Genomic DNA, 26,163 nt, shown 5'->3' on the forward strand with positions numbered 1-26,163 from the left:
ATGACGTATTATTACATGGGTTGTCGCTGCATACGCAGTATATATGCCATGAACTGTGTGTACTTCCCGATTTATTGATAGTACACCCTCATGTTGTTCCAAACAAATACTTTCTTCTGCAGAACATGTTATGAAAAAATTATGTTTTTGTCTATCCATTGAAAGTCCATTGATAGTTTTGTCTATCCATTGAAAGTCTATCCATTGAAAGTCTATCCATTGAAGGTCTAGTGCTGTTTGCTTAGAGAAAAACATTTGAAATTTTCTTTAAAATGTCTTCTTTTGTGTTACGCAGAAGAAAGAAAGTCATCCATGTTTTGAGAAAATGTTTTTATTTTAGGCTGAACTATCCCTTTAACATTTAATTTTAAACTCTAAGACAGAAGGTCAGATACACTACTGTTCAAAGGTTTGGGTTCTGTTCTTTTTTAATTTTTTTTATTAAGTTTTTGAAAGTTTCTTATGCTCTCCACGGTTACATTTATTTGATCAAAACTACAGTAAAAACAGTAATACTGTGAAATATTACAATTTAAAAACACATTTTCTATATGAATTTTAAAATATTTCAATGTATTCATGTGATGATAAAGCTGAATTTAAAGGGGGGGTACAATGGTGTTTCATGTATTCAGAGTTGTTTACAGTGTTAAAGAGATGGATTCTCATGCTTAACATGGCCAAAGTTTTTTAAAAAATATTTTGGACGAATAACGGAGAATTTCTGTGCCGAAAATCTTACTTCCGGGTTGGTACAAGTTTCGGCTGTTTTTTTTTTGACCGTGGATCTAATGACGTAGACCAGAGTGGAACTCCTTATATGAGCATTTCTCCCGGAAAAGCGCAACCGCGCACCTCAACGCGCTTCAACAGGAAATCATCGGCAGCGCTGCATAGTGTCTCCAAAGTGTTTTTGGTGAGGGAAAGCTTACCAAAGAACCCAGCGTTAGGAACAGTGGATGCAGAAACGAGTTTGTTCCCTGCATTTCGACGATGAATGTTTTATAAACAAAGCCCAGATCGACGGATTCTCTCTATGGCTCTGGCTTCGCCCACACGGCCCGCCTCCAGACGCTCGTTTTTTTCGGTACAGCCTATTTTCTCTTATAAATATAATAAAACTAAAAGACTTTTTGGAGATATGAAGGATGCAATACTACTATATAGGTACTCAAGATTAACAGGAGATTGAGTGAAAATGAGCATTTCACCCCCCCTTTAAGCATCATTATTCCAGTCTTCAGTGTCACATGATTACAATTTGTTAAAGTCTGCTCATTTGTTTCCATTGAGGCACTTCGGTAACTTAACTGCATTGGTTTATAGGAGTGGAATTCAGAGACGGAACTTCTCAGAGAAGGCTGTGGATGTTTAATTTGCTTAAATCGCATTAAATTGACTTAAACAATTAAGTGGAATCTTGTATAACTTATAAAGAAGTAGAAAATTGCTCAAAGCTGCTGTCCGTAGTTTTTCCTCTTTGTCGCCATCTCTGTTTGAAATCTGCAATTGCAGTTATTCGCGGAATTATCAACTTTACGTTGGTTGTGCCTCAGCACGGCACAGCGTGGATGAATCCAATGTTTTGAGGAGAATGTGCGTCTGTCAGTCACCGTGCTGGTGTGGATACTGTCATTCGCAATCACAGATTCTACTTTTTGTAAGTATGACCAACATAAGAATTTTCACTGGAAAAAAGCATTTGAACAAGTAGCCTAAGTTCTGACCAACTAAGAAAAAAAAACATTGCAGTGAATTGCGCTGATTAAATCTAACGATCTTTTATCATATCATGTCAAACCGTGCAAATTATAGGCTATTTTGTTCTCAAATTGTTAATGTTAACAACATCAGCATTGCATGACCACATTTAATGCCCTTCCGATATTTATCCTTGTTTTCGCATGTGCCCGGTTGCAGTCTCTTTTTTTCTGTAGCCACTCTGAAGTCCGAAGTCTTTCGCATTTTACAATGGGTGAATCTCCAGTTGTCACTGGTGATTGTCGTTTGAACCTTTCTGGATCTGCCATCAAATTGCTAAGTTTAATTATATCAAGTGCTGTGAGAAAAGGCTATAAATCTCCACCTCCAACATCCTCACACGCAATATAGCCTACTAGCCGAGACACCCTCTTTATGTGTACAGTTGTGACGTAATGACGCAAAGACATGCTTGAACAAATCATGCTTGCGGAAATCCACCAGTACCACTGGAATTAAAAAAATGATTACAAGCTTACCGTTTTGAATCAAGTTAAGGCAAGCAGATATTTTTAAACAGTGGCTGGTTATATACTCCATCAAATTTATTTTGGATCATTTTTAATTATTGTTTAATAATTAATAATAATTAATTATAATTTAATAATTGTGTATAAACGGGCTTGGAATTTAAAAGATTGCCTAGTACATGCTCGTTTTCAGAGTGTCATTCCGCGCCTGTCTCAGTTTTTACTCAGTCCTATACAGAACGGTAATTATCGGTATGGGAATTGTGCTCAGTGCAATAATACATTTAAAACATATTTTTTGTGTTATCCAAGAACTGGTAAAAAATATATAGGCCTAATCAATTCTGTGATTACTTATGTTTCCACTCATGTTGTTTATTTGATCCGTTGTCCATGTGGTTTAGGTTGTGTGGGAAAAATGTCACGTCAATCAAAACAAAGAATTAGTGAACATTAGAGTTCTATCAGAAGAAAAGATGTAAATTATCCAGTTGCGGCTCATTTTCTATCTGAGGCTTCTTACGATGTTTCCTCCTTACGTTTTTGTGGGATTGAAAAAGTGAATGTGCCTCCTAGAGGGGGCGATATTGAATTGCTCTTACAGAGACGTGAACTTTTTTGGATTTTTACCCTTCAGACTTTATCACCTAGGGGTTTGAATGATGAAGCATTATTTAATGTGATATTATAAAGGTGTTTTTTTTTTCTTAACTTTGATATTATTTACAATTATGTTTGTACTTGTTTATGATGATGTGGTGTTAATTATGTATTCAGTCAGTGAGCTTAATTGGTTACAAATGGATCTTTACGTTGATTGGTCATGTGATTATTTTAAATGGGATTGATTTTGAATAGTTGTATGCCTGATGAAGGTCGTGAGAGCGAAACGTTGCTAATACAATTTTGATACTCATTTGCAAGTACTGATAGTGTGCGGGGATTCCTTGTTTTTTGTGGATAATTTTTAACCCAAAAAAGTTACAGACTGCAGCTTTTACTTATTTTGATGAGTTAAAGCAATTTAAAAACATATGTTGTCATAACCTATTGAGCATAAAATCTTTTACAGTGTGTGGTGCTACAAAGGGATTGATTTTAAAGAAAAAAAATCTCTTGATAAATTAGTCAACCTTTCCAGTCAACAATCCAGTGTTGCTAGAATCCTATGGAATATCTCTTCCATGTCGCTATTTGCAATGCTTGAGGTCAAAGCCACTTGCGATGAGAGTCTTGTGAAGGGGCTTTTGTATGGTTTATCACCTTCTATGACATTTACAGTATCTAGGCCTGCTGGGTTGAAAGATAAAGCGCTCAGGTGTTATTATGACTTTATTGTAGCAGAGCAAGTGTGATTTTATGGTAATTAGACTTCCCTGTCATCTCCTGGAGGGTGTCTGTGTGTGTCTGTCCTCGCCTCTGTTTGATTTAAGTGGAGCACGTCCAGTGGATTTTCTGCCCTGTGCTTGTTATCCCTCTCGGCCAGCCGTATCTGGCGGCACAGGTGTTTATTCAAGCACAACACACCACTTTGTTTGAGCATGTTTGCGCATTTGCTCTTTTCTCTTATGTGTGGATAAAATGCAGTTGAAAGATGGTAAACAAGGTTTGCTCTGTGGATCTCCAAATTTGGGAGCTTGTATTATGAGAGCGTTTGAAGTAACTTTTTTGTGCACCTAAGAGAGAATGGTTTACACAGAAACGGGGCTTTCTTGTTAACTCGCGAGTTACAGTGAGTCCCAGACACTCCAAGATGCACGAGAAGTGGGATTATCCACAGCCGGTTTAAGAACATGGTGTCACATTATAATGAAGCAGTGAGATTGTGCCTCTGTGGAGGAGACGTGGCACGCTTCTCACTGGATTAGTTCTTTATTCCCCTTATCTTTGCCGTGTGCATAATTCACACACACATCCCATGCGATCGTTTGTCCTGGTTCCCACTCTCAATGGGACACTGGCATTCAGAGTCCAGCAATCACAAGCTAGATAGAAACGAACAGTTTGTCGGCTCGGTGGGTTGAATGGATTTATATTGGCAGCAGAATCAGAGCAGGTGAAACTAGATATTAGATGTGGGTTAATGCCGTGTTAGGACGGGCAGCTGTGGTCAGAACGTAGGTAGAATGCCTCTGATGAGGGATTTAGGACCTCATTGTCTGCCTACGTGAGCCGTCGTTTCACTTTGAAGCGTCTCTGAGCCCGTTAAACCTCGCTGAAAGGGTTCAAAGATCTCTGAGACAGACACAAGCAGTGGGGATTCTCACATGTGGTCACGGGCAGAACGAACGAACAAGGAGGGGGAGGGTTAGTGAGGAGAAAAAACAAGGGAACCTGATTCTGGGAGAAAAATACAAACGGAGTGAGTGATGTTGCTCTGTCTGAAAGGATAAAATATGGTGTTTGACTTCGTTTTAGGTTGCATCAGCTCCTCTGAACATATGTTTAGCACTAAGTGATGACATTTTTATGAGCAGTCGTGCGCGGACCTCAATTTGCCGCAATCGTCTTACTGACTGAAGCAAACCTCTTCAAGCACTAACAGAACTGCTCTTTGAAGGAGTATATGGGCATTATGTACTTAAAGGATAATTTATGTCAAAATGAGAAGTCTGTACTCAACCTCTTGTCTTTTGAAACCCATATGAGTTTCTCCTTTGAACATTAAAGGAGTTATTTGTAGGCCATTTGTGAGAGTGTCCACCATTAAAGAAAAATGAAACGTTTCTTAAAAATCTAACTCACTTGTTCTGAGAAATTTACTTTTTGCATTTTAAGATACTCATTGACAGTCATGAGGATCTGCAGGGCTCTTCTCTATGATATCATTGTTTTGTGTGTTTTCTGCATGTAGGATGATGGTTTTTATTAATGTAGTTGGTCACACCAAATGATTTTGTTTTTGTGCAAGTTTTAAAAATTGTAATGAGCAATGAAACAGTTTACATTTTTTTTCATAAATATCTTTACTGTAACTTTTAATAAATTTAATTCATCTTGGCTAAACAAAGTATTCATTTCTTTCTTTCTCTCTCGAGAAAAAAAAAAGTACTTTCCTCACACAGCCATTGTATTAAGTAGTATGGATGGATTACATTTTTGATATTTGGAGATTGACAGCACCTAATCCCTTATCCAAATTCATTGTATGAATATAACAGCTTGTACATTATGCTAAACTACGTTTGTGTTTCAGGGAAAAAAGTAAGTTTGGAATGACATGAGGATGAGTAAATGATGACAGAATTAACATTTTTGGGTGAACTACAGTACCCCTTTAAATTAACTATCCCTTTATAGTGCTCAGTGTTACTGAAATACTGTATATACTGAGCCTTCTCACAGTCTCACTCACAGTCATATATTGTCCTCTGGTCTCTGAAAGCTCCATTTATGATGTAGAATTGGACCATTTACAGTGCCTGCAATGCTTTGTCACTGTGGTCATTCCTTTTAGCATCGGTCAGACAGCAAGGCGCCATGTTTTCTGCCCTGCAGTGGTTCATATATGCCCTTCTGGAGAAAGAGACTCTTACTTGCCTTGGCATACAGCTCTCCAGAAATGTAGCCTATTAAATTGTGAAAGCCATCCCACAATGCACCAGGAAGCGATTAAAATGAGGTCTAAAACCGCTTGCATTCCTTTCGGCCTCCTTTTTAAAGTCGTGCTTATTGCATTTAATTCATTTAAATAATATCAACAGGGCTGTTTGAGTTTATGGGAAGATTTTGTCTCATCTTAAGGGCCTTGAGCAGTGATGTTTCTGAAATTATGTCACACTCAGAATGCAAATCCCATTAAACTGCGCTTTTACAAAAAATGGAGTAAAAAAACAGAAATAATTCAAGATGGATTTATGAGCTCAAGGAATAAAAAAGTATCCCGAGACTGAGGGCCTGACAAAACAGCACAATGAAAGTGCTGGAGGGGTGGGGAATAAAGTAGCTTTGCATATATTGTAAATATGGCTCCACACACCCAGAAATAAATGTCTTCCATTTCATATCGTTTTTTCGACTGGCTGGGCACAGCTCGGTGTATGAGGCCGTTCATTTTTCATCTAAATGGCCTTTCCGGGCATGTGCCTGCTCGGAGGCGCAAGTCCATTGACTGCCAGTGTGATGGAAGTGAATGGGAGACTGAAATAAAGAGTCCAGCATGCATTAACTTAAAAATGTTATACTATGGTATTTTTATTGACGAAGTGAGTTGTGCCTAAAGACACGCCGTTTGTCCTAATGTCTTTATTTTTTTTGCTAGGATGCATTTTTGCCCCGACCAAGTGCCGCGACCAGCGGTTGCACAAATTACATCCACAGTCTATTGGCGACGCTTTTCCCGACTACTCTGTGGTCCTACAGTCTCCTAATGCACACCTATTTTACCTCCTTTGGTTTATCATGAAGCTCTGTGTACCTTTTTTTTTATTTACTTTATTTCCTGCTGTCCTGTTCCGTTCTCTAGCCTGGAAACCATGCGGGATATGTATCATGTATCTCCATCTCAGGATATTACATGCTACAAGTTTTTCTCCAGACACTACATCTGTATATGAAAACACACACACACACACACACACACACACACACACACACACACACACACACACACACACACACACACACACACACACACACACACACACACACACACACACACACACACACACACACACACACACACACACACAAACACACACACACACAGAGTTTTTTTCAGAGTTTTTTGAAAGTACTGTAAACTGAAAAAAACTGTAATATTGTGAAATATTATTACAATATAAAATTTATTATTATTAGTTTTATTATTTAGGCTACAATTTATTCTGATTAATTTAATGCATCCTTGCTGAATAAAAGTATGAATTTCTTTAAAACAAAATCTTACTGGCTCCAAACTCTTATACAGTATACTGTATACACTATATTTCATATTTTATGGACATTTTTAGGTATAATAATTAACATTTCTCATTTTCTGCCATCTTGAGCATCAGCATGCATTCTGGTATTTTTCTTTTTCTATACATAGAATACAAAAGTGCTTCTTTCCAAAAGAAAGTAGGCCATCTATGAAGGCATCTCATAATTATGTTACCTACCTTATGGAACAGCTTTCACTCCTGTGATGAACACAAACAGAGCCTTAGCCTTACTAGTACAACCCACTCAACAGAGCAACGTGACCAGGATTCACCTCTTCTTACATCCCTACAGAGCAGATATCAGGACTGCTGTGGTCTTGTCTTGTTCACAGAATGCTTTTGTATTGATCGAATCAAACTCAGAGCATGCTGTCTTACTCCTCATTTCTTGTCCTCCCAATGGGGGTGTAGCCCACATACCATTTTTTCCTATCTGTCTGCCATTGAACTGTTAAAAACAAAACAAAACAAAAACATTCTTAAATATTGTTAATAATTTTCAACACTCATTCAGTGCCACACACACACACACACCACCAGTACAGCTGTGCTGCCAGCTGCTCACTCGCACACTCACAGGAAGCAGTGTGCCCCCCCCCGTCTGCCTGTACTAAAAGACCTGTGTTGTTTTTAATGCGGCACAGCTGAGGTGCTGACTGGAGTCCCTGTCCTGGCCTGGAAGAGGCAGCGCATATGCTTTTCTCTTTCACTTTCTCTCTCTCTCTCACTCACACTCACACACACACACACACACACACACACACACACACACACACTCACACTCACACTCACACTCACACACACACACACACACACACACACACACACACACACACACACACACACACACACACACACACACACACACACACACACACACACACACACACACACACACACACACACACACACACACACGTTTACTTAGCTAGTCTAAATATATTCCATATACTGTGATTGTTTTTTTTCCCACCTGCTTTTTATAATAATAAAAAATTATAATATATATAATAAAAAAAATGTAAAAAGCACCATTTTCTTTATTTTTTTTATACTTTTTTATTTCATTTATTTTACAAATGTGGACCGTTCCTAATAATCCTTTTATCTAACTACTACATAATTTAATATATTGTAGAATTTTAATTTAGCCATTATTCACAACTTCCTTCCTTCCCTCCCTCCCTCCCATTCAGGCTTATGTTGTTAGTTGTTTAATGATTTGAAGTTGAACATGAGGCCACAGCTGTGTCAAGAAAGGCATGACATGTGGATAATATAACAGCCTACTTTATTGCTTTATAAAATTGTGATCTCAGAGATGCACTCAATAGCCAGTATGTCTGCTGGCTTGCATTTTTCTGTTTATGTACTTTTTGGCACAGTAAATAGATGCATGGTCACTGACTTCTATGTTTTATGTGACACTAATCTTGCACCTTTCCTCTGAAACCTCATTAGTCCCTGGTTTCTTCTTATCTCTTGCTGAGACAGGCTTCTTAAATCTTTACACAGCCAAGCTCTGTTAAATCTTAAACATATCAATGTGCAACTTTTGCTTTCTGATTCAGCTCATCTCTAAGACAACAGACAGAAAGCCAGCACCTTAAAGCATTTCTGTATTTTGAAGTTCAGTGACTACAATCAAAATACAGGCTTAAAATTGTTTAAAAAAGTTTGACAGTTGGAAAATGAAAGTAAATGATAATTTCCATTTGTTTTGCATCCTTTTAAGCTCAATTCAATTATATATATATATACATATATATATATATATATATATATATATATATGTGTGTTTTTTTTTTTGCTCAAATGTGATCTCATTGCTTTGAAATTGTTCACATCACGCTTACAACAGACTTAAATAGCAGCCACCATGAAACGACCCACATTTGCAAAAAACTGTAAGTCACGTGCATCTCTTATGTGTACATAACAAAAGAAAAAAAGGGGTTAAAGAAACTATTCAATTCCAATCTGATGGGTCATGCTCAGGTCAAATTGCCGTGGACTGGACACATAATTGGATCAAGGACCACATATCAAAGCTGCCCAAATCGGATTGAAAAGATTGGATTTTTTTGTGTTCACACTGCTCAGAAAAAATGAGATATATGTCACACATAGACAAAAGATTGGATTTTGGGTTGCCAAGTGCCATGGACTTGTATTCCTTCTCAATATGATCCCTTCTTCTGGCCATTTGACTCTCTGCAGCCTCCTCTAATTGGCTACCGTTTCCCGCCAAGCCTTTTTGCTCTCCTTGTGAAGTAGAGCTTGCACTCCGGCCTGCATCAGATGAGCAGAATACATTTTTGTAATTGCTCCGCTGGGTTTGGAGTTTGTGAGGTGTGGTGATGGTGGTAATGGTTTGGGCCAATTTGGTCCATGTGTGAGTCCTGTTAAAACACCAGAGCTGTGTCTATGTCTTTTGAGGGATATTGAGTTACTCTCTTGGGCCGGGAGGCACGGCATCATGGCTTGTGTGTCCGTACACAGCGGCTCCATTAAAGTGCTTTAGGTCTCGATCTGTGAGAGGCAATTAAATCTAGACAAACTGCAGGCTTGGGAAAGTGGTTGTCTCTCATGTACCAGTATTTATCAGAGACTTTTGTGCTGACCATAGATTAGACTGTGGACTTACCTTTCAGGCATATTTTCTTTTGATCTTTGCAGTTTTGACCGCATTTGATCCAGGGTGTTGTTTTGCTCTTTTATTCTTTATCATCTTCCCACGTTGTCTTCTATTAATTGTTGTTGTGGTTTTGAAGTTGTTGTATGTTTTTATGTTCTCTTCATTTGTTCCCGTGGGACTCTTTTTACATTTGTAAGGTAGGCTAATAATTATGGTTGGGAACCGAGATTCAGTGTTTTCATTTGTCAAAAAATGCTGGATCTAAATGATTTGACATTCAGTTTAGTTAATGAAAGTTAGTTTAGTTAACTTTTTCCAGCACAAGCAAAGCCCCTTTTGTTGCGAGGCCATACATATGAAACATAGCAAAGGGTGCATTTACTTATCTTATTTGTGACTGATCCAATCTTTTGTGTACAATCTTTTTAGTGGATTGGTTGGTCCAGTTCAACATGTTGACTGGTTTTAGGTTGCCTTTATTGTGTTTTTTTTGTGTCTTTTTTGAAAGCTTAATATCTTCAGTTCCCGTCTGTTATATTTGACTGAAAAGTAATATTGCTTATAATAATTATTTTAAATATATAGTTAGGACTACTTATTTCACCAAAAAAGAAGTAGGCTACTAAAACAAATGGTTAAGAAACAGTTCCAATCTCTAAAAAAATAGGATAATAATTACCTGTAGGCCTATATGATTAATATGTATCTAATTAGCAGGGTTTTAGTAATGCTGGATGAGAGTTTAAACCGTTTAGTGAGGTTTATTGCTGTCAAAAGTATAAGGTTGCTCAAGATCATAAGAGCAGAAGCCAGATTGTGAAATGAAACATTTATGAAATGCTTTACTTGGCACTCAGAGGAGGAAAAGTTTCTGTGGTGTACTGCAATAAAGTACTGTAAACTGGTATTAAAATGTACTGTATTTGAAACGGTTACAAAACTCATTTATGCCCCTCTCCTCCTCCACAGGAGAAAGAGCACGTGTTGTTAGAGACGCATGGTGTTTTATATGTGATCCATATTTAATGCTGCAGAGCTGATGGCAGGCCAGAGCTGGTTATTCTTGGGAAGTCTTCTGTGACCCACATGAAAATGCTGCTTTCATCAGTTGAGCTCAAAAAGGCGAACGAGCCTGACATGAATGTTCCGGTTAAATATCTCAGAAATGTCTCTGGTTTTAATATGTCACATGAAATCTTCATCCTGCAGAAATCAGACTGATGGTTCACGGTCTCCTAGGCTGTCGACTCCATCCGTTGAATGACAGGGCTTAAATGCTGGCCTGTCACTTCAGGCGTGCTGGAATTACAAAATGGACCCTGGTGCTCTTACAAATCTAAACCCCGTTTGATTACATTTCGTTACCACATACTGTAAATGCCTGTTCACACCAAGGACGATAACTATAAAGATATAGCCTAGATCTAAAAATCATTCTAAATATAAAAGAATAGCACAGTTCACTCACGGGTATCATTGGAATCACTTTCAGAACAATTTTGTTCTAGCTGAAGTACGATAAAAACATTGACAGCCAATCTGAATCCATCCTGCTTCGAGCTCGAGCACATAAAGTGGTAGATGAGAGGACTGCAGCGTTCGTTTAGGCCTACAATAAATAGAACGATATTGTGTTGGTGTGAACAGGCCTTAAAAGTTTTTTTTTTTTTTTCTAGTTTGAAACAATGAGACTGCATTGTTTATTAGTGGACATAAATGATTCTGTGTAGAGTTTGAGACTCCCTAAATCTCTCTGACAGATGTACGAGCAAACACAAGCTCTGAGTGCATGGTGTGTAACAACCAGAACTCTTGCAATGCACTGTGCTGACAGGTAAAGTCTTGTTTCAGGGGAACTGTCTCCTAGCCAGTCTTTGAGTCTCAGGCTTATTGAGTAGCATGAACAGTAGCTCTAAGGACTTTAGAAGCGAAGCTTTAGCAGGCAGACCAGCAGCCACATCCTAAATAAGGCAGATGGTTGAAACGAGAATACTAAAAGTGAGAGTGACACAGATATGGAGAACCAAAAAGGGTCAATCATTAATGGGTTGTGTGAATGTAAACAAGACAGAGATGGGAAAGTGAGTCAGTTTGGCCCTGGGATCAGACCTAAAGTTGCAGAATACCTACAGACAGTTCACTGTATATCTCATTCTTTCTTCACCACACACGAAAAAAGTGTAATCTTGCCAGTGGTTGGTTGGTTGCTATGTAGCTTTTGAAGGCTGGATTGCATAGTTTTGTATACTTTCCAAGTCCAACAATGTAAAAACAAACGTACCAGGATAACATACACTTCCACTGTATATTAAAAGTTTAGGGTCTCTAAGATATTATGATTTTGATATACAAATACAGTAAAAACAGTGATCTTTTGAAATATTAGCCTACATTTTTACATCAATAATTTTTTTTATTTGAATATATTTTAATATGTATTTTATTCCTGTGATGCAAAGCTGAATTTTCAGGATCATTACTCCACTCTTCAGTGTCACATGATCCTTCAGAAATCATTATAATATGCTGATTTGCTGATCAAGAAACATTTCTGATTATTATGGATGTTGAGAACAATTGTGCTGCTTTTTGTGACAACCGTGATTTTTGAGTAGAAAACTCAAAAGAACAGCATTTATTTGAAATAGAAATCTTTTGTAACATTATAAATATATTATATTACTTTTTATCCATTTAATGTATAATTGCTAAACAAGTATTTATGTATTATCCTAAATGGTAGAACGGTAGTGTTCTTTAAAAGGTACTGAGGAATTTTATTTGAATTGAGGAATTGATATTTTCAAGCACAACCATATAAATTTAGCTTGGCTGTGAAGTTTTTGCTTTTGCCTGTTCTACATATAACATTACTAGAGGTCGACCGATAGTGGATTTTACCGATAACGATAGCTAGGTTGGGCCATACCTGCCGATAACCGATTAATCAACCGATAGTTTTTAAAATTGATACTGGATAAAAACAAACATAACACTCCAAGTAAAACAGTGCTGAACTTTATTATAAAAATAATAAAACTGTATTGAACCATGAAAACATGCTAAATGAAATAAATATATAATATGAATAAATATTGAAGTCAATAAAAGACATCCATTCAAACTGAAACAAAAAGTAATACTCTAAATAAACAAATAAAACCAGTTACATTTAAAATGTAACTGTTATACTGTTCTTTTTCAAGCCAACTTAATGAATAAAAAGTAACAAAATTTGATCTGTATAATATTTTAGCAATACAATTGCACCATGATCATTCATGTTAGTTTGATAGTGCATTAACTATGGTAACAAATAAAAACCTTAATTTAAAAATTTATTAGTACATGTTAATTAACAAATAATGAACAATCCTTATACAGAAATGATTAACCTTAGTTAATGTTACATATGGAATTTTATTGTAAGTGTTATCATTTCATATAAATCCAAACAGTCATGCTTAAATATCTACAATGCCAGATCATTGAAATGACATAAATATTAAATGTATAGTCTCACACTTTTGCTTCTATTTTATAAACACTTGATGATTATCTAATCAAAATAACAAAACATGTATTAAAGTGATGATGAAAAAATAACCGAAATCTAATGCTTTTCTGATTTGTTTATGTTTCTGTCGGCTGTATGAACATATCAGTTTGCTATCTTACATCTCTAGCTTTAAATATGCAACTTCTCTGCATATTAAATGCATAAAAGTGACCAGCTGGATATAAACTAATGCAAATAGAGGTAACAATTGTGACATTAAACATTCGGGTCGGACTTACGTTTATTTTTGTCAGTGTTTTAACAGCTTGAGGTACTACTAATGTTAGCGTCCTTTCAGCCTCGAAGGCAAACAAACATACTGTTGTGCTGTTCTTTCTCTACTAATGCAGCATTTAGTCAACAAATTAATCACTTTATAATGATATGACAAAATGTACTGTGTATACAGACCTTTTAGCTGTCGGTGCTTTAAACGCGCATCTGATATCAGCGCTCTCCACGCAGCGTGTGCTCTCAGCGCAGCACGCAGCATCACGTGTCGAAATAAACAACACGAGGCATCAGTGATAGTTTGTATTACACCTCTAGAGGCCGCTCTTGTACTGCATGATGCCAGCAGGCCCTTCTCAGCTCTCTCTTAAGCCTGTTTTATACTTCTGCGTCGAACTGCCGCCGTAGCTACGTCGTAGGCTTTGTGTAGCGCGCGTACCCTACGGCGTACCCTGACGTGCACCTCTCCAAAAATGTAACAACGCGTCAATTCTACGCGGACACAAGCGCGGTGATTGGTCTGCCAGAACCCCTCCCTCGGGGTTTCACATGCTCCCTAGGTGCGCGTCAACGCGGACAACGACACAGAAGTATAAATTAAAACCAACACGTTGCCTACGGCGTATAGGCTCCGGCGTAGGTCCGACGCAGAAGTATAATGAGGCCTTTACTGTGTAATGAATGACAGCGCGCGCTTCTCAGCCGCTCCAGCAACGGACGCAACCAGGAAAAACTATCGGTATGTATTTTTGCCGATAACGATAGTTCCACCAATCAACTATCGGTGCCGATTAATCGGCAAAACCGATGAATCGGTCGACCTCTAAACATTACATATAACATTACATAACATAATAGGCTACTTAATAAAACATAACATAACAACATGTATACATAACATAGCCTAACATGTCATGCATACATAACATAACATGTAGCCTACATAACATGTACATGCATACAGTACATAACATGTAGGCTACATGCATGCAGGCCTACATAACATGTACACACAACCTAACATGTACACGTAACATATACATTATATGCATAATGTTGCTAATTTAAATATTGGAGTGGTATTCCTGTCTCCCCCATTTGTATAACTTATAATTAGTTGCTTTACATGTCATCAGACGGCTCCTACCCATCTATGTAGGCGGTTCTTGACTTGCAATATGCCACACTGTGGTCCAGAACTCATACCTTATGCGCCAGAGAAACAAGCGTGCAGCCATCTTTAGAATATTGTCTTTGAACTTCTGTTTTTGCGGTCGCTCTGTATATTTCTATGGCATCGCTGTCAAGGAGTAATTAGCTGGTGAAGTGGATTTACTTATTGTAGAGTTAATGAAAGTTATCATGAGCATTGTAATGTTTTAAGCAGATGTCTTAACAAATGTCAGTAGACCGGGAAGATTTTAAAACAAGCTGTATATTCATAAATTCGCAAGATCGCTGTGAACACACACCGGAAGTCAAAAGACAATGAGCACAGCGCTGAAAAGGGGCGGGGCTACATAAGGTCTATAGTTTGACTCCATTGTTGAGCTAGGCCTATATCTCAGACGTAATAGAGAAAAATCTATTGCACATGAAGGGGTTTATGGGGAGCCAGGTTGGCAGAGCGTAACATTGTACTCATAAAGAGCCAGATGTCATAGAGTGAGAGAAACGCAGGGCATGACAAACATCAGATCACCTTGGGAAGTGTAAATTGTGCAATAGTGCAACACACAGTCAAGCTAACCCCCCTGTCTGGAGCTATTCTATAGACCTGTTCATACTGACAGAGCACAGGGATGCGGTTTCATTGCTGTGTTTTTTTTTTTGTTTTTTTTTTTGGAGTGTATTAGTAAAGCACAGGTGTGTGTGGGCGTATAAGGGTTACGGGAGGGAAGGAAACGGATAAAGAAAGTGCTAAAAGCCACTTTCAGTTCACTTCGGGATGGCCTAGAGATGCAGATGCATGTGCATATTTAGAAGTAATTAAATCACTGACATCTCTTTTGAGGCATGGGGAGCGTTCACCCACGCACGCTCACTCATTGTCACAGACCCATACCAGACGGGATGGGCTAGCAGATGGGCTGTGTCTTTTTTTCTGTTACAGATTGGACAATGACATCCGAGGAATGACTTTCTCGCTGTTCCCTCAACTCCAACTGTTCACACTTGTCTTCCTTTATCCTATGTTTTTGTCAAACTCTGATGACGTTAACATATCAGTCGCCATATTTCACTCTCTACAGAACATTCATTATTCTCAGAGAGGTGTTGTCATTGTCTCCGAGATGCAGATGCTGTAAAACTTCTGAAAAGCAAAGGAAGTAATTTCACTTTTGTGTCACGTGGAAAAAAACCATCAGGGTAACACACGCTAAAATAATACAATTAACATTAACTAAATAGAAAGAAGAATTAAAGAAGAAACAAAACTAGGCCTATTTAAATAAACTATTATTTTACAGTAAAATTACATATAATCCAATGTTTAGGTAACTTGGTTAACCAATTAATAACATAAATATAGTGCAATTTACAGTTACCAATTAATATGTTTGTACTGTTTTCTGAAATAATATTTACATATAGGTTATTTTTTCTACAATATAGATTAAAATTGATCAACAAAATAGTTACTTAATAATTCCCTAATAATGTTAAAGCATTAAAAAAATAAATGTTTAAACTGTCTGATGTTAATTAATAATAATTAATATGGTTAATAATAATTATAGTTATAGTCATTGAACTGTAAAAAACATAATATTCAAAAAATCATCAGGAGTAAATGTGCAAAATATATTTCAAATACATTCTCCAAATATTTTATATTATATTTTATTTTATAAACCTAAATTAGCAGGAAAATAACAACTGTAGAGACACACAAAGATGAGTAATTGCCACTTTCACACATGAAACCCATTAAATTGCTTTAAAATTGCCAGATTAGGCTACCTTTTCTAGAATGTATTCCGCATCTGCTATTCACGTTTCGCTGCCGTTCACTCATCTGCACCAAAATGCTGTTAAAACTTTAATTTTTATGTCATTTGTTCCTTTGATCCTGTGTATTGCTTGTTTCCAAAGGAGAATAGTTATTTTGTCATAAATAAGATGATAATCTTTAGTTTCAGTATTCAGTTGACTGATTTCTTTATCTACTCGCAAGGAGAAAAGATCCTGCGTTTCAAAGTCTGTCCAACTTGACAACATATTTTTTTATGTTTACCAATCCACACAAACCTACTAAACAGTACATTTTTAGGAGTGTTAGGCCTATTCGATATCTTCTGCATTAAAGACAGGTCTGGGCTGTCAATGGAAAAGTCTGGGCACATCTCTTGCTTATTCCTTGTTTAGCTTTATATATATATATATATATATATGTATGTGTGTGTGTGTGTGTGTGTGTGTGTGTGTGTGTGTGTGTATATATATATATATATATATATATATGTATGTATCTATGTATGTATGTATGTATGTATGTATGTATGTATGTATGTATGTGTGTGTGTGTATATATATATATAATGTATATATGTATTTATATAATATGTATTTATACAATATGTATTTATATAATATGTATTCTATATATATATATATATATATATAATATGTATTTATATGTATATATCTGAGTGTGTTTATATAAACTCATGAGCTGCTCATGCTTTGCCCTTTATTTGTGTCTTAATTGTAGCATTTACAGTTTTTTTTTTAATCTCAGCAGACATGCAGTGTGTGTTTCTTGAAGGGTCTGTAGTTCAGTGTAATTCTTTTGAGTGGCTGTGTTTAGTGTGTAATTGGTTTCTTGGCTGAAGGCCACTTGATTTCTTGAAGAGCCGATGGTTCGACAGACAGACACACACACACACACACACACACACACACACACACACACACACACACACACACACACACACACACACACACACACATGTCTGGTGCACTATCTTTGTGAGGACTCTCCATAGACGTAATGGTTTTTAAACTGTACAAACTGTATATTCTATCCCCTTACACTAACCCTATCCCTAAACCTACCCATCACAGGAGACATTCTGCATTTTTACATTTTCAAAAAAACTAATTCTGTATGATTTATAAGCTTTTGTACCCATGGGGACCTCAATTTAGGTCCCCACGGTGACACGAGTCCCCATGAGTCTGTGTGCATTCAGGTTTAAGTCCCCACCGGTGTAGAAAAACATGTCCACACACACACACACACACACACACACACACACACACACACACACACTGCAAGACTCAAAAGCTCCAGTCTTATCAGACAGGAGTGAACTTCTTATCAAGATTATAACAAAATTATATTGAAATAGATTTTGACTGGTTTGGTTCTTACTTAAATCATCCTGAATCTATTTGCATAAACTGCTGTTTGGTTAAAATTATAGTTTACCTGATGGCAAAAACACATTTTAAGTAATTTCAGATCAAATATAAAAATATAGAGAATATAGTCATTTTTGACCACTACTGACCCCTCCTTCTGTCTGTCTTACAGTGGGCTCTTGCTCAGCCCAGCGGCAGGTCACAGTTCAGCCCGGGCCCTTGATTCGAACGGAAGGATCTCACATCACCATCTGGTGTAATGTGACCGGCTACAAGGAAGGAGTGGAGCAAGACTTTGAGTGGTCCATGTACCTTTACACCGCTCCCGATCGAGAGATCCGTATCGTGAGCACGTCCCAGCACAGCTACGCCTATGCCTTGTACGCCCAGCGTGTCAACAGCAAGGAGATCTACATCGAGAGGCTGAGCGGAGACTCTGTCGTGCTGCACATCACCAAGCTGCAGGCCGCCGACCAGGGCATGTACGAGTGCTACACCCCAAACACAGACAGCCGCTACCTGGGCTCCTACAGCGCCCGTACCAACCTCACCGGTGAGCCTCCTCCGAACTCTCACTTAACACTCATTTATAATATAGTATGCTTCCAACAGCACTGTTTTTGCATTCATGAGCCTTACTCAGACAGGACAGGTTTTCCCGCAGGAGATTGGGTAAATGCGTGTTTCACAGATGTACTTGTGATTTTAGTCTCGTCTAAAAGGAAATTACCTACTGTTTTTAAGATAACTCGGGGGGTCCTATGAGAAATCAAATTCCATCCGGATAGCAATGTCTGGGATTTGTGAGATATTGTTATATAATTTTTTTTTTTTCACACAACTTCTCATTTATTTTGACCTTTCATTATAAACCATAACTAAAGCTGTCAGTCAGCTCAGCGAGATTTTTATAGGTACGGTATTGTCACTCCAGCTTTCTGCGTAAAATGGTTGGCAATTCAAACACTTCATCCTGTTTAAAAAGAGAATTAAATCAATAAAAGATTAAAAAGAGAATTAAATCAATCAGAGACGGTTTAGTCCCATCTGAATTTGTACATGAAATGATACACTGTTATGGGTACAATATATTTTTTAAACGATTGGTTGATTTATTGTGCATTTTATTGTTCATGCTTATTTCCCATATTTTTACATTTAGGTGAGTTTTTACCATCATCTAACTTGATATTAATGTTTAAAAACACGATTTAATAATGCTGTAAGATCCCTTAGCAAATCTCAAAAGTAATGTTCATTTTGTACTGTTGTGATGCCTGAATTCATTTGTAGCATTTACAAATTAATCATTTTAGTTTTTATTTTGAACTTATTTAGACAAAATTTAGATAAAAATTATCAGCTTATCGATGTCAGCCAGAATTTTAATATTGGAGTGTCCTAATTAAAAACTGTGACTAAAACATTGTTTATTAAACAAATCTCATCTGAATAGTACTACTTATAATTGGGTCTTTGAAACTGATTTTAGAGTTTATCTCCAGGAAATTCTGGCAATGCAGTCTCAGATATGCTTGGAAAGTCACGTTTGGGATCTTTTTTTAAAGTGACATTTGAAATGCAGCTTTTTTTTTTTTTTTGAGCCGTCAGCCTGAATCTACTTCAACTCGTCAGTGCTCATGTTAATGGATCTGCGCTAATTGGTGGACTTTTAATGCCTGAGTGGATTTATGCTGCACAAATCAGTCACTGTTCTGGTGGTGTAATTGAGAAGCTACCTGACAGAATGCCAGTCCATCTGTGTGCCAGCCCACCCTATTATTAAGTAGGGCACAGGCTTGTAATGCTGCCTTGCCACCTGCCACCATGATATCAGTATCAATAGTCCTCTTAATTATAATTGTAATTAAAATTTATCCTTCCAGCTCTGCTCAGGCACACATACCGTCTCATCCATTTGTTAGCATAGTCACATGGGCTTGTGAGTGACCGTGACTTATTACAAAATACTCATTGTTAACAGTTCGGCTGTTGATTGTGACTAACCATGTGGGCTGAGTTGTCAATGCCAGGCGTTGCTGCATAGGCTCACATGCACCGCATGTCTTGAGAGGCTGCACAAATGGACATGTGGACCAGCAGGAACAGATTTAATATGGGATCGGTGAGTCATGAGTCGTGTTTGGTGTGGGCTGGAGAGCATCACACTGAGAGCCACCTGTTTAAGGACAGGCATGCCCTTGCTCAATACCCCATTCCAAGATCTCTGTGCTTCTTTTAACACACCATCATCCTTTCTGTTGCCTCTATGTGCTAACAGACCTCATGGAAGTGCTCCTTTTTAACTAGAGTCCTATTCCTATCATCACAATAACCATTGTTGTGGGTTGAAAAATAACCCAAGTTAGTCATTGTCACCAGTTACAGTACATCAAACCTGTGCTAAACAAAGGGTTGAGGTACAGTCACAAGACATTTACGGCTCAGTGTTCTAATTCTTCTAAGTTTTGGCCCTCTAGCGGTTAAAAAACAAAACTGCATGCATTTTGTGGAAGAACATTATTTTGGTTGTGCTTAGGCTCTGCGTGACTGTAAAGATAAATACGAACAAGACAAAAATATGTTTTGGAAGAAGAGACGTTAAAGTAACCGGAGCAACTTTTCTCTATTTACGGATATGATGAGACACGCACAGGCGAAAACCATCCCGTCAGGTCAAAAATATAATTACTTATAATAGGCTTACCATAGTGAATCAGGGTAGAACAAAAACACATTTAGGAAGAAGGATTGATGATGTATTGACTCATTATTTAAATTTGAATTTTTAACCAAAAAAAAAAGTTACATAGTGGACCTTTAATTTTTGTTTTTAAAAAACTCTTTAAAAAAATAAATAATATAATGTTTTTGGGAATACAAACTTTTTTTTAAATATTTATTCTTTAGTTAAAAATAAGAAGAAAATAGCAGTTAAGAAAAATTTAATTCTTAAGAATATTGCATGAACCAGGTGATTGGTTCCAGACAGACAAAAACAAAACAAAGAAACCACAAAAAAAAAAAAAGTATACTAAATTGAGTGCCCATTAACATAGATAGCAGAATTCAAATTGCAGAGATATTCTAATGTTTATAGTAAAGCATTTGTACTGTTATGTGTCAGTTACTTCCACTAATGCTGCAGGATTTCATATGAAAATGAAAAGCAGGTGTTGATCTAAATTTAATCCCTTCTCTTGGAACAGTGTGAATTGAAACTATTAGCGTGCTTTAGAGACAAAAACAGTGTTTATATGTCAGGCAGCAGTGACCTTTGCATCTGCTCTTCAACCTGATCTTTCCTCACATCCTGAAATTCCCACAGTGCACCAGGATCTGCTCTAAAACCTCCTTCAACGCTTTATGTTTCTATCAGACAGGATTATGCTTGAAAGAAAAGCTAAGGTCAGAAGTAAAACCTGTGGCTAAGTTCACATGCTATGGTAAAAACAGATAACGACGGCTCTGCTTCAAAACATAGCGAGCTGCTGTCCACACAGGAAGCTACCTACATGAAAAGAGAGACTTGATTAGTAATCACAGATGAGTTTTATATTAGCATGTTGCTAAGCTAACAACGCAATTTACAACACTTAAATATTGGACTATTTAATATTGGACTATTTCACACAATATTTGTGTGCTACTTTTAATGTAGTGTGACTTGGATTGCCAAAGGATACATGTGATTGTCCTTTTATTTATTTTAGCCAAACTGAGGTATCTAAGGCAAAATAATTTTAACACCCACTGCTTAGAAAAGCCTTAGATTAGGAGTGCCTAAAAATACTGTTAGCAAGCTCATTAGCATTTAAAACAAAGCCACTGAAACAACGCAGCATATGTTTGACCTTCAGGGATTTTCTAGTCATTGTCAGGAATAACTCGGCTAATCAAAATTGTCAGCCATGCACAAGTGTTAGTGTGTGTAGGATGACACAGTCTGTAGCCTACTGATGCAGTTTGTGTGTGCGTTTGAGCTAAGCTAACAGCTGAAGCATGTGTTTGATCGAAGCTGTGGAAGCTGGCAAGGGCAAATGTGGTGCCATATATACATCCTTGCCCTGTGTAATAATTAGTATGTGTGTTTTCATAGATTAATGAATGATCAGTATGCTTCATAACTGGGTTAGGAATGTGCGAGCTAAATGTAGGCCATGACTGGGCTGCTCCCAGCTGCTGACAGGAGTAATGGCTGTGCTCATTGTAGGTTGTATTTTTAGGCAGTGTACATGAGGTGAGGGGAGGAAGCACAAATACTCACTGGAGCCTGTGCGTCTCTAACCTCTTAACCCATTTCCACGTGGCCTTGCTCGCATAACAGGACTACCCCACCACCTCCCCTCGCATGCTTTTCAATTCCTCACCGCCTGGCATCTGTCATCGAAAATCACTCGGCCCTCTCGGGATCTCTCTCTCTCTCTCTCTCTCTCTCTCTCTCTCTCTCTCTCTCTCTCTCTCTCTCTCTCTCTCTCTCTCTCTCTCTCTCTCTCTCTCTCTCTCTCTCTCTCTCTCTCTCTCTCTCTCTCTCTCTCTCTCTCTCTCTCCCTCTCTCCCTCTCTCTCCCTCTAACCTTCCCACCCAATTATTACTGTAATGCAGGAAATAAAATATTAATATGTCTAATTATATTAATAAATACTATTAATAATGTATTGTACTAAGCTAAAGTAATTTAAATTTGGTGGATAAATGTGGTTATTTATCGAAAATAACATTGCAAACAAAATTTTTTAATGATATAATAATTTAATAATTTTAATTTTAATGAAATGAAAATAGGCCTTTTCCAAAACACTGCCCCCCCCCCCATTGGTTCTGTGAAATGCGATCCAAGCAAGTTTCTGCGAGATACACTCTTCTAGTGTTGTGAAATGAGCAGTCGTCTTACCTCTCCTCCGTTTGTACTCTGTCTTTTAAAAGCTGTGTCCCTGTATCTCTGGTGTTTATTGTGCAAATCTGGTCTCTTTGCACGATGGAATGATGAAATAAGATGATAGAGTTCATTTCTCCTGAATAAACGGCTATCTACGCACGTTCCCTTGGCTTCTTGCTGCTTCTGACGTCAGTGGGCAAAAAGGAAGCTCTCCTCTCTCCTGCCAAATAAAAATGGTTCAAGCAAACGGGCATAACATTCTCTTTTAATCTACTTCACTCAGCTGCAATTATTTATTTAACAGTTTGCTTCTGAAGAACATTTTGAGTTTTGTAGTTGTAGACATTTCAAATGGTTGCTTCTCTTCTCTAGGTTGGTGCTTTTTTTCAGCCCGGTCCCCAGTGATGCAACTCTGTTCAAACATGAGATAGACAATCACTACTGGGTGTTTGGCACTGTGTTGTTTTTTTGTAATTTATTTATGTATTTCTTATTTGAAACATTGTTTGGCTTTGAGCTTTCAGGCTGAAATTCTTGTTCCTCTAACAGTTTAGTATAATAGGCTGCATTTACCCTATTAACGCCACCGTTATCCGTTACAGACCAGATTTGGATATCTTTTGGATTTTTTTTGTTTTTTTTGTGGGCCATGCATATCCAGTATATAAACACTCTTGTCTTATCCGATACACATTTCACAATTTTCTGTAATTAATATTCACTGTAATAGATTTTAATGTCCAAACAAAGTATTTTTAAGTCTCTGAGATGTCAAGCACATATTTTGCAGCGAGTAGATATATTTTGTAAAATGAAAAGAAATTTGTATAAACCAATTAAATGTGTGAAAGCACCATAAGTCACTCTTTTCCAGTTTTACGATACACTCAAGACTAGTTGTGTGCACATATTTTAACAGAGTAAATGGATGGCATGAGTGAGCAACTCCAGTTTTTTCAAAAGAGAATAGTGGGTGAAGAATGATTATGTCTTAGTTCATTCTGTAACTATATACAGGAGTGCTCTGAATAGGCTCTATGAAATCACATTATTCTTCCCCTTTTCAGACTTAATTGCAATCCTGTAATGTTTTGAGGACATGTAGGTTAAGATTGTATTCGACAGAGTGAAGTGAAACATTTGAGGACAGCTTAGTACTTCTCGGTGGGTCATAAGTGTTAACACGGTTTTGCAGTCTAAACGTAGCCATATTGACCAAACACCAAAGGTGTGTTTGTGTGTGCGGATGTACTGACCTGAACTTTTCATTTTAACCTTTAATTTTTGTCTCTTTTGTGGTGCGGTCTTTGATCTTAGGCTCCTTGTGTGTGTGTGTGTGTGTGTGTGTGTGTGTGTGTGTGTGTGTGTGTGTGTGTGTGTGTGTGTGTGTTTTCATCATCATGTGGGCGTGCTTAGTTCTGCTTTGCAGGATCAGGGTTCACTGTGACATTCTGTGTCATTGAGCTCTCACACACACATACACGTAGCTTTACATTACGTAGCTTTGTTCCCACTGTAATCTGTTGTTCTCACTTAAACCAATTATAACTGAATTGAAATATGCTTTATTGTGCCTAAAGGGAAATTTGTCTTGGACTCCACAGGGGTGCATAATATATTATCATTTAAATATCATTATATAAATTAGAGAAATACACAGCGATACAATGTAAAACTTCATTATAATATAGCTTACTAGCCTTACATACTCCCTACACCTAATATACTTTTTTTTTAAAGTCACCATGAAATCAAGATAGACAATTCTTGTTTTTTATGGAATATTGCAGTATTATTATAAATATTTGATCCGTGCACATCATTAAATATGTTTAATTCATGTGCTCTTCTCTGAATCTTTAATCAAAATATCTTCACCTCCCTGTTGCAGAAGCATCTCTTCTCTGATGACGTGTTGACTAGCACGAGGGTGGGATCTACCTATCACTCACATGTCATTACAGCAATAGCAAAACACAACCATCCAATCAATTCCCAATGAACAAAATCAAGTCCCTCCCTACATTCTTTCTTGTTCGAGAAGCCGTATTACTCGGATGTACGTCACTATAGGGAATAAAAGATGATCACAACTTCCATTTCCTGCCAATTTTAAGATATGGATAAAGACATTATTATCTTATTGAAATTCGTCCTATTCTAGAATGTCCTCAAAAGAGGTTTTTACTAACTTCTGTGGATATTTTCAGCTGTTTCATCCCCAGGTGTTTTGAAACACGCAGACTTTTGCTGCAGACAGCTGTGGTCTGGACTGCATCTGAGGCTCATTTGCTGGAGAGCTGAGCTGATATGCATAGGGTGTTATACATTCCTCTGAAGTTTCCACTGGATGTGCATGCCAACATATCCCTCCTTATCTGCTCTCCTCTAAAGCCCAGATCAGCTGTCCTTCAAGACGGACCCAGTCCTGAAGTTTGTCAAAACTATGTCTGGATTTATAATAGTGTCTGAAGTTTAATAGGGAAACATTTCGAACACTTGAATTTATGAGAATGTGTAGAGAAAATGTTTATAAATGAGTCTGTATTTATTCTGTATTATTCTTATAAAAAAAAAAAAAAGAACAAAGTCTGGTCTGAATATATGGGAGACAGTTGCTAAGGTAGAATTGCTCAGTAACATTTTAAGGTCAGGACTTAGAGAAGGGTCAGTTTTATACTCTTTCATGTGCTGTTGTTGTTCAAAAGTGCTACGTGAGCAATTGCAGGGACAAAGAAGGTCTTCTCCTCTATAACCTGACGTGATTCAGGCCCCTGGCACCAGACTACCTCAAACAACCTGAAATTTGAGAAGAGAAAGCCAGAGAGAATAGACTCAGTGGTGAGTCAGGCTGAAATCAGGATGCGAGGTGCAGTCGGTTTCGTATCATCAGAAGTGTGTCTTCTTCATGAAAAGGGTGATTGCAGCAGAATGAAAACGTATACCCGAGTACATCTGTACACACAGCACACCTGGACATGCTGCAACATGATATAGGCTACCTATAAAGCACACTCACTTTACCTCACAGGTTTCTGCCTGCAGTGTTGAAATGAATCTGTGAACATTGTCATTAGTGGCAGTCTCCATGTGGGGTGTCACTCTGAATTTCACAAGAACAAGATGATCTTTCTTCTCTTGTCTGTCTTTTATCTGTTTGTCCAGATTTGGCAGTGTTTTGAACCCTCATTCCCATCGCTTTAAACACTGGCGCTTTCACTGTAATCATTGTTTTGCTGACCTCGAGAACTGTTTGTATGGAGTTTTTCCCAAAAGAGTTACTGCTGTCATGTCAATAGTTTGTTTCAATGGGTGTTTTGTGGTACTGTAGC

General features: G+C 37.5%; 1 protein-coding gene across 2 annotated transcripts in view; it reads left to right on the forward strand.

The window, feature by feature from the left end:
• The window catches only part of igsf3 (immunoglobulin superfamily, member 3), a 164,907-nt gene that overhangs the window by 26,018 nt on the left and 112,726 nt on the right, over nt 1-26,163 (forward strand). For both annotated transcript variants that reach the window (XM_081369291.1, XM_081369292.1), the window contains exon 2: nt 18,125-18,505. In XM_081369291.1, coding sequence (XP_081225417.1) covers nt 18,125-18,505 — 381 coding nt within the window. The remainder of the gene's footprint in view (nt 1-18,124; nt 18,506-26,163) is intronic.

Source organism: Scardinius erythrophthalmus (genome assembly GCF_964197995.2).
Source record: "Scardinius erythrophthalmus genome assembly, chromosome: 6".
NCBI classification, from domain to species: Eukaryota; Metazoa; Chordata; class Actinopteri; order Cypriniformes; family Leuciscidae; genus Scardinius; species Scardinius erythrophthalmus.